At 39.4% G+C, this 10,729-nt stretch overlaps 1 protein-coding gene across 1 annotated transcript; it reads left to right on the forward strand.

Moving 5' to 3' along the window:
• Nucleotides 1-498: 498 nt before the first annotated feature.
• Il22 (interleukin 22) lies at nucleotides 499-5,165 on the forward strand. The gene is made up of 5 exons (XM_042699026.1): nucleotides 499-684; nucleotides 1,122-1,187; nucleotides 1,286-1,429; nucleotides 2,520-2,585; nucleotides 5,088-5,165. Exons 1-5 carry the CDS (start codon nucleotides 499-501, stop codon nucleotides 5,163-5,165), a joined length of 540 nt encoding a protein of 179 aa, XP_042554960.1.
• The last annotated feature ends 5,564 nt before the right edge of the window (nucleotides 5,166-10,729 follow it).

Raw genomic sequence — 10,729 nt, forward strand, 5'->3', positions numbered from 1 at the left:
TATTATACTCAATTGGAGCCTACTAAGACAAAGAAGTATTTTTTTTCTTTGAAAAATATGTAGGGTTGAGAAAATTTCTGGGATTATCTGTAAAGGCACTCTGAGCCATAATAGTGACGTATTAGGGAAATTCATTGCAAGGTGGGAAGGATAGAAGGTGGTGTTTTGTGGGCTCCTATGGTGGTTAGGTAATTCTCAGAAGAAAGTACTGGAAATTAGATAATTGCTGATGTCATATTTTTCACAAGGCAAAAAAAAAAAAAAAAAAACATTGGTGTCCTGGGGGGCTATAAAAGCGGTGGCTTCTACCTGTCTCATCATAAGCAGAATCAACGAAACAGGTAAGTGTTTCAGCAAACTGGTTCAGTTCATTAAGCCTGTTTGGTATGACGCTTGTTGACTAATTTGTTTCCCTTATTTGTTTTTTTTTTTTCCTCTTCTCTTGATACTAGGTCCTCATTTTCCAACCACCCATTGTTCAACTCAGAGTTGCCTGCAATGGCTGTCCTGCAGAAATCTGTGAGCTCTTCCTTCATGGGAACGCTGGCTGCAGGCTGCCTGCTCCTCCTTGCCCTGTGGGCGCAGGAGGGTGCCTCCGTGCCAGTCACTTCCAACTGCTGGCTTGACAGGTCCCAATTTCAGCAGCCCTACATCATCAACCGTACCTTCATGCTGGGCGAAGAGGTATGTGTTCTAGTCTCGCTCTTTGCTACTGAATTGATGGGGGACCAAACTGCTCTTACCATTTTCTTGGGAGCCCTTCTAAGATCTTTGGAAACACAACATGTATTCCCACAGAGGATGTCCTGCATTTCCTTCATGTCTATGAGGACCTTGATTTTTTTTTTTTTAAATCACAACTCCTTCCTTCCATGTTGGGTTTTAGGATCCACACATTTAGTTTTATCCAAAGAGGAGCCACTCAGCAGCTTATTTTTTTTTATTATTAATGATTTCTTAACCCCTCTGTGCACTATTCTAAAGTCAAGCACACCTCTGGCTTCCTGCCGTAAGTCTTTATGGGGTTTCCCTGGGAGAAAGGGAAGGCACCGATCTCCACGTACAGACTTTTCTTCTGTCTCCTCAGTGATCCAGGCACTTAGTCTTTTCTTCTTTTCCAGGCTAGCTTTGCAGATAACAACACAGATGTTCGTCTCATTGGGGATAAACTGTGGCAAGGAATCCATGTAAGCGATGAGAGGCGCACGGAGCACAGTTGGTATGGTGGATGGGCCTTCTAGATGTTCCTTAATATGACCCCCTCCTGCTGCCCTTCTACCTGCAGGGGAAAAAGAAATGCTACCTGATGAAACAGGTGCTCAACTTCACCCTGGAGGAAGTACTGTTTCCCTACTCTGACAGATTCCAGCCCTACATGCAAGACGTGGTACACTTCCTTGCCAGGCTCAGCAGCAAGCTCAACCAATGTGTAAGTCTTTCTCTCCGTTGCATCCACCCACTCCCAGTTCTCTTCCTTCCCTCCTTTTCTGTTTAGAGACTTTTCCCCTATCCCTCACTCTTCCCAGGCCTATCATATGGTCAGTGAGAAAGGCCTTAGGAAATGATCACCAGGACTCATTTGGAACTAATGGCAGATGGGCTGCCCTTGCTTTGAGTCTCTGAGTTTACAGTGGTGAGTGGATTTGGAAAACAGTGGCAGAGAAACCTCATTTGTTTTTCAGTGGAAAGACACTCAGATTGTATATTTCAAAAAAAAGATGTTGGCAGTTGTACAGAAAATATGGTCATGTGGAAATGGATCCACTGAGCATAAGTTGCTGGTGGGAGGGAGAGGCACAGAAAGCAAGAGGAAAATGGTAAGGCTTCATGGTGAGGGGTAGGTTAAAATAATCCCCTTTTGACACCATAAGAAGTGAAAAAAATCAAAAGTGTGAGAACCTTATGTCTCAGAATACTTAAAATGATGAAACATATTGGAGAGGAGTAAGAAGAACCAAGGGGTCTGGCTATTTATTTTATTTTATTTTTTTGTGCTACTCTGGGTTGAACTCTTATCACTTGAGCCATAACTCCATTTCCAGCATTTTGGTGCTTAACTGGAGATAAGAGTCTCATGAACTTTCCTACCTGAGCTTGCTTTGAACAGCAACTCTCAGGTCTCAGCCTCCTGAGTAGCTAGGATTACAGGCATGAGTCACCAGCACCTGGTTTATTTTATTTATTTTCACATAAGAGGTTTTATGCATTGCTCTTGTTCTGAACTTGTGATTTTAATGAGGTACAGCTAAGGTTTTACTCTTGCTAGAATTGGGCCGAACTGCTCCATTCTTGCTGCAACTTGCAGGATTTCCAAAAAGCAAGGAAAGGTTCTCTCTAAGGAAAGCACTTGGATTTTGGTGTCCAAGAGAATGCAAGAGCTCAGAAAATCTAGGTCATTGGTGAAATCTAGGTCACTGTGGGTAAAAGTACCGACTGTTTCCTCTCCAGGTAAATTGTTATATGCCTCTTAAGACTTCAGCACAACAAGATTAAAAAAGCCCCTCTCTTTCTTTTTGTAGCACATCAAGGATGATGATCAGCGCATTCAAAAGAATGTTCAAAAGTTGAAGGACACAGTGAAAATGGTATTACTGATAAATTACTATATCATACAATTGCAGAGATAAGTTTTGCTTTGTTTTGCTTCCCCAGTGACACTTCTTAGTATTGAATTTTCTGTCCGATCGATTACTTAAGTGCTTGTGTATAGTTGTGTCTACATATATCTGTAAACCAACTTCCAAATCTTAAAATTCTTGAACTAGAAGGAAAGTTGAGTGATTTAGTCTTATTATTCTATGCTCTGGGTTTAGCTGATGGCAGAGCCAAAGCTAAAGTATAACCTGATTCTCAGGTTAGTGTTTATCCCAAGCAGCTATATGTATTAGTTTTAGTATTGTTAATTCTTGGGACAATTTTAAGTCTCCATTAACTCATTCGGTTTGCAGAAGTATTTGCTCAAAATTGGAATAGTGCCTGGGTGTAAATTTAAAGTTTATTAAAATTCATTTTTAAGCTATTTACTTGGCACTGTAAAACTTGGAAAGACCAATCCAGAACAATAGTAGTAAAAGTGCTGGGTAAATGATGGAATTTCTGAAATGGATTCTAGGATAAATTTCTGATATGACTTGTGCTTGTATTTTAAATTATCACAATACAGTATCCAGTAGCAATTGATTTTAGATTAAAATCACAAGTTGACAATTCCTGATTCATTTTACATGGCTAAAATAGTAAGTCTGAATTGGAAGCCTTTCTCTTTCTTCCTCTTCCTTTTCTCTTTCCCTCCCTCCCTCCCTCCCTCCCTCCCTCCCTTCCTTCCTTCCTTCCCTTCCTTCCTTCCTTCCTTCCTTCCTTCCTTCCTTCCTTCCTTCCTTCCTTCCTTCCTTCCTTCCTTTCGCTCCCTTCTTCCCTTCTTCCTTCTTCCCTCTCTCCCTTCCTTCTTTCCTTCCTTCCTTCCTTCCTTCCTTCCTTCCTTCCTTCCTTCCTTCCTTCCTTCCTTCCTTCCTTCCTTCCTATCTTCCTTCACTTTCACCTTTGTTTCTTCCTTGTCTCTCACAACAATTCCCTAATGAGTGTATGTACTGTCAGAAGTGTACATTTATATAGTGATTAATAACATTATGTGGCCTTTGGGTTGGGGATAACAGTGTGAGACTCACCCTATCAAGTCTGACTCATCCCCAAACCAGACAAATGATTGGAAGCAGAGAAAGTGTTACTCTTGGCAACCATGTGCAATTATATACTCAGGAAGATGAAAGCTCTAACTGATGAACTTTTCAGTAATACACTTAATGTCAATTCTCCCTCTGTTCCACTTCAAGTTTTTAATTGTCTTCCTAACATAGTTTAACATCCTTGACTATTTCTTCCTTTGACTGCTGAGGGCCTTATAGTTTCTTTTCTTTTTTACTGAGAAATTCAATTCTCTTGTTATAAAGCTATTACATAGACACAGAGGGTTGAAGGTTAGCATGTTACTTCTTGTATTAAAAAATCTCAGATATCAGCTTATTTTGTTGTCTTTAGAAAAATGATGTGTGAAAATATCTTGCCGATGTGATCTCTGTGTGAAAACAGACTTTTAAAGACTTTACTCCATTTAGAGGGAATTAAGTTTGGTTTCTACAATAGGGTGCTATTTAAATAGTGATTACGTTTTTTTCCTCTGTAGCATCAAGATGCACAGGCAAGAGAGGAATACTGTTTGGAGAAAGCTCAATAAGAGGAAAGATTCATTAGTGTAGTCTGAAATGGAAGGGCAGTTGTGGGAGGTATCATTCCTTCTCATCGAATGAAAGCTGACCGCAGACTATGTTTAGCAGAATGGAAGCCAGAGGGCAAAGCATGCTGTGAAAGTCTTCATTGTCTTGGGATTTTTGAGCATCATATAAAGACATGTAAAATAGTATCTTTTGGCATTGTATCAAAGGAAGTATGGAAAAATGGTATGAGGGTAGAGGGAAGAAGCAGGAAGAGAAAGGGAGAACAAAATAGAGAGGAAAATGATGATAGGATTTTTCTTGGAAAGATTTAGAACAAATTTAATAGATTAGCTGAATTTCAGAGGAAGATGTATTGGAGTTGAATTTAGGCTTTCTCTGCCATATTTGAGAGCCTTATCTACATTCTACTTGGAAAGAGAAAGAATGACTGGTGGTTCCAGCATCACTTCAGTGTATGCTTGGTTTGATAGAAGCTGGGCAGTCTTCCATCTAGCTTTCTCCTAAACACCCTGTTTTGTAAATTTATTTTTAAATCAACAAATAATAATTAAGTAATTTTTAAGGTAGAATATGATATTTTGATCTTTGCAAACATCGTGATTCAGTCAATCTCATTAACATCTTCATCAATACTTTCATTAGAGTAACATGCTGTCTGTTCAGATAGCCATGAATTTACCCTGGCAAATTTTATAATACTCACGTTACAAGGATGGTATTACTATTATTAATCTTTTGCAAAAGGCTAAAATTTGGTTTCGATGCCCAATATCTAACCATGCCACCTTCCTCTAACTTTCTCCTCCTTAGAAAACATGGCACAAATATCACATATCTGCATTCTTATTTCTACAGCTTGGAGAGAGTGGAGAGATCAAAGCAATTGGAGAAGTGTATTTGCTGTTTACAGCCCTGAAAGATGCCTGCACTTGACAAGGAAGAGCTAGAAAATAAATAGTTAATCCCTCTTGCCTGCTTAAAATAGCAATAAGATTCCTGAAGGATTTTTTTTTCTTTACTAAAAGGAAGATGAGAAGCCAAACTCCACCATCAAGAATCCCTGCTGAGTTTAAAAGGGGAAAGCAATATTGCTTTGGTCCATAAGACCGAAGATAGAGCTTGTAATCATAGAGATTTAGTGATAACATTTTCTCTTAACTGGCATTTCACATAACAGATAGTAATTTATTTTTGAAGCAACTGCTGTTTTTCACAGACATACGATTGCTTCTTATTCCTTTAGAAAAAATTCTAAATTAATCTTATTTCCATAATCAATATTTTATAAATTTATTTATTGTAAGTATGCTTTTTATTTATACAATTTTATAAATATGGATTTATTTATAGAAACATTGATTTTGCTACTTGCGTATAAGGCAACATTTATACTATTTATGATAATAATTATGGAAATATGTTTATTAGACTTCAATAAACACTTAAGTACCATAAGTCTTGTGTCTTCATGATTATTCTCTTTTAGTATCATTGTCACCATCATTAATATCATTGACATCACCAATATCATTACTATCAATATGGCCATGATCATCCAATCATTCTCATGACTATGCATTCAACTGGAAGGAATGATGTAATTTTCAGTATTAGATGATTGAAGGTTGGATCTAGAAGCCCTCCCCCCTTATTTTTTGGTCGGTCGTGGGGGTTAAACTCTGGGCTTGAGCACTGTCTCTGTGCTCTGCAGCTCAAGGCAAACACTCTACTGCTTGAGCCACAGCGCCATTTCCAGTTTTCCAGTGGTTTATTGGAGATAAGTCTCACAGACTTTCCTGCCTGGGCTGGCTTTGAACCATGATCCTCAGATCTCAGCCTCCTGAGTAGCTAGGCTTACAGGCATACAGGCATGAGCCACCGGTGCCTGGCTAGAAGGCCATATTTGAAAAGATTAGTCCTCAGCATAGTGCTATTGGGAGATGATGGAGAATTATAGGTGTGTGGAGTCAATATGTCTGATCCTCTGGCCAGATGAGGTCCACAAAATCATTTAGCACATGATAGGATAGCCACATGTATTCTTGTATGCTCATGCATACTTCTTGTCATCTGCCTACAATGGGGTGCCTATACTGATAATTTTGTTAGATTCATGAATGGTATTTCCCACTCTTGCTGGAAGGTGGAGCCAAGTGGGAGGTCTTCATATCACCAGAGGTGTACTTGTAAAGGGGAGAATAGGACCCAGTAGAATAAAATAGAATAGAATAGGACTGGGTCCCATTCTCTACTGTCTTTTTCTCTTACATCCAGGCCATGAGGTGAGTGGCTTTGCTTACCATGTGCTCCTCATTCATTTTTATGTGCTGCCTTGCCACAGGCCCAAATGCAATTGGGCCAATTGACTATGCATTGAAACCTTGAAGAACCTATGAAATGTATTTTTTCTCGTAAATTCATCACCTCAGAGACTTGCTATTGTGACAGAGCTGACTTATATGTATCCCCACTTTTCAGATGACAAAAGTGAATCAGAAATATTTTATAAGTTATAAACATTTATTGTTTTGTAAGCTTATGAGTATTCATTTGTAAGTTTTATAACCTTTATGAAGACAGGTCTATATGACTTTAAGGCTCTTTGCTATAGTTGCTTGTGTCCATTTATTATGTTGGTTCAACATGTAATTTGGAATGAAGAAAGGTAAGATGTTGTGAAGAATCTATCTGCATTATTAGCAGTTTGTGGCTACAGTGAAGGTGCTAAGGGCTGAGGAGAAATGCATGTCATCCTGTTTGTGTCAGATGAGCTGTTTTAGTACTACGTTAGGCCAATTAGGAAATATAGTGTTTATCTTCCTGTGCACAAGGCCATAAGTGACTAAAGAAGCCTATTATGTTGGGGAGCTTTTCCTACCAGTGGAGTTCAGCAGCATTATAAGTCTTGAAACAAAAGATGAGCAATATATTATGAAACACACAAAATCTATGCATCTTTTAAGGCTGCACAGTAGTATAAAGAGGACAGGAGTAAAGACAAAGATATTCTATCTAGAAAAATGGAAAAACAAGACCTGTACCAAAAGCTATTTTTTTGTTCTCTTTCCAAAAGTGCCATGATTTCATCAAAATGTGATACTGTACTTTTTAAATTTTTTAAAAACTATCTTTAAGTAGTTGTACAAAAGAGGTATCATTTAACAAAGTAGTTTATGAATATAGCGCATGTTAATCAGTGTCACCTCCTTCAACATTCTGACTCCTCCTTGCCCTTTTGACGCTTACTTTTCTTAGTTTTGTGGTATATACAATGAATTCTTGGCTGTATTCTTCCCATCTTCCCCCTTCATTCATTACTCCTCTCCCCTTAACCCTACCTGTTGAATATGCCCATTTCCTGCTATTGATTTTATTGGGCTTGACCTAGTCTTTCTAAATGATTTTACTAATTGAGCTCTCTATAGAGGTTATTATACTTCCATTAATTCATATGACCCAGACCAGCATGTTTACTTATAGATTTATGGGTATATTCTACTGCAAATGAAGGAAACTATGCAACCTTTGTTTTTCTGGGACTGGCTTACTTCACTTAATACAGTTTTTCTAAGTCTTTCCATTTCCTAACGAATAGTACAATGTCATTCTAATAGCTGAGTCAAAGTCCATTGTGTATATATGACACATTTTCTTGATCCATTCATCCATCTGGGATGATTCCATCTCCTAGCTATGATGAATAATGCTGCAATGATCATGGTTGTGCTAATAATGGCTTTCCTGTAATCTTGCTTGTAGTCTATTGGATATGTGCCCGGGAATGGAATTGCTGGGTTATAATCTTTGAGCCGTAATTGGAAGAATATTTCTTCCTAAAATTGGAAAGCTTTTCAAGAGACTTTAAACACCTTTTTATATTGATCAATAAATTTCAGAAACAGTCAACTTTGGTTTTCACTTCTCTGGCCGTGAACATTGATTGTGTCAGAACTACTCTCTGCTTTAACTCCTATGTCATGGCACTATTTCTTCATTTCTCCAATGGCTAAATCCTCTCTAAGCCACCATCATCTATCTACTGAATTATCCTAATAGCTTCTGTGTATTTTCTAATCAGCAGCCCAAGTAAACTTAAAAGAATATTAGGCTGGGCATTCTCCTGCTTTCTTCCTGGTTTCCCTTTATACAGAAGGAGCCATGGTGCCCCTCCCAACCCTACCCCCTCCCTCACTTTCCCTGCTTCAGCCTGACCAGCTTCCTATCAGGTCCTATCATACAACACTATTATTCCTGCTTAGGGGGCGTTACACTTACTGTTTCCTGTGCCTAGAACTATCTTTCCTCCATAAAGTGTTTCCCAATTATTCTTTCCCTTCACTCAAGTTTCCTCTCAGATTTAACTGACTTAGAAAGGCCTATCCCCAAGCACTCTATCGAAAACTGACTCCACACCATCTTCATGCCTTCACCCATGTCATTTTCCTTTATTGCTCTTACCACACTTCAGTTAGTTTTCTACTTTGAGAATTATTTAATTTTTTATGTTTAACAATTGGGTGCTGACTTTATGCCATGGGGTATGGTGTTGAACATGCACAAAGCCCTTGTTCTTGGGGAACTTAACATTCTAATGTAAGGATAACAGAAGATGTAACATCCAATAAAGAGGCACAGGGACATGGAGACAGACTTTGATGGGAATGACTTTAAACAGGGAAGTCAGGAGACATTGGAGTGGAGTTGGGGAATATGAGTCAAGTGGGGATATGACACAGGATAGTCCCTTAGACAAAACAAATTTGGTGTTCAAGAAATAGTAAGGAGGCTGGGACTGGGTCAGGGTGGATGTAGGATAAAGCTGAAGAGCAGTGACTTGGCTAAGATGAGGTGTGTGGGGCTTTGTGAGCCAGAGAAGAGCAGGGCTTTGAATTGTGCTCTACAGCAAGAAAGCCCTTGAACCCATGTTCAAGCATGAGAAAGCTCTGAGGATCCATGTTTTCTCCAGAACACACTGACTGCTGGTGGAGAGTAAACATAGGATGGAGACAAGCCAAGGCAATGGACCAGAAACAAGCTGATGATTTTATTGGATTGGTGGCATTCGAGTCAAAGAAATCTGGTCACCACTATTCTACCTCTCGGTGTGAACTGCCTTGGATATAAGAATTATGTGTAGATTATATTCACTAAGAGGAAGAGGAATCTGTTCATTTTCATTTGGTTATACTGTTTGCTGGCATGCAGTGCTTTATATAGAAGTTCAAGTAAAGATGGAAAGGTGATTTTGTTCTTCAAGGAGGTCAAGAGTTTGAGACGAAGAGTTAATATATTAGAGGAGGAGAATGGAGGGAGGCCAAAGGTTAAAGGCTGAGGGCTTAATGTCACTGAAACAACCATAGTCATCAGGAGTTTATCTTTAATATCCACTTTCAAGGGCAGTTTACTCTTGAAGAACAATGCGGAGAAGGCTGAGATGACTGATCCTGTTTACCAAAAGGAAATGGTATTACTTCTATACCATGAGGGTTAGTGGAGACTGTAGTAGGAGCAGCAGGCTCAGTGGACTCTCTTGTAAACCCCTTGCTTAATGGTGCCATTAATGAAGAACTGCGTCAGTTCTGAAGACAGATTCAGCAAAGCACTTCATTCACTTCACTGGGTGAAAAATCTCATCCTACTGACATGCTGACAGCAGGGTAAAGAGAGAATAAAATGGGTGGAGAAAGAAGGAATCTATGATTCATAGCTAAGGTCTTGTGAGCAACACTTGAAGCAACACATGCTTTCTATTAGTTGTTCAAGTGCTCTCCCTTTCTTCCTTCATATGAAGAATACTTTTGGTGGCCAAGACTTCACTTTTCAAGTGACCATATTGCCATCACTCTGAAGTGATGTGGTGTCTGGTGATAGTCTGTGTCAGGATCTCTATTTTTCTAACAAAAAGAAGGAGCACTGAGGACAAAAAAGATGGATTCTTGCTACCCAGTTTCTACTCTGTCCCTTCCCACTGAGCTTTGTGTCAAGAGAGGCTCACATATGGATTTTCTGACACGAGACCTTGCTCTTTGGCTTTTGATTGCCTTTAGCTGATGAGAGAAATTATCAGGAGATTGACAAATGGGAGGAAAATAAGGTCAGGGCAGTGATTTCCCAGAGCCCTCCTTATGACAGGTTGCCATTCAGGTTAGCTGCACATTTTTTTTTCTGAAAAGTGTGAGCCCCTGCAGCATTTGTGCATGTGAGTCTCAGAGCATTGCGCTATTTTGCTCTATTTCCTACTAGTTTCCTTAAATTCCACATGTTAAAAAGCATTCCCAGGCTGGGCGCCAGTGGCTCATGCCTGTAATCCTAGTTACTAAGGAGGCTGAGATCTGAGGATCATTGTTCAAAGTTAGAGCAGGAAAGTCTGTGAGACTCTTATCTCCAAGAAACCACCAAGAAACCGGAAGTGGCACTGTGACTGAAGTGAAGAACAGTAGCTCGCCTTGAGCCAAAGACCTGAGGTACAGCACCTAGGCCCAGAGTTCAAGCCCCAC

Source organism: Dipodomys spectabilis, unplaced genomic scaffold (genome assembly GCF_019054845.1).
Source record: "Dipodomys spectabilis isolate Male_0828 unplaced genomic scaffold, ASM1905484v1 ptg000234l, whole genome shotgun sequence".
NCBI lineage: Eukaryota > Metazoa > Chordata > Mammalia > Rodentia > Heteromyidae > Dipodomys > Dipodomys spectabilis.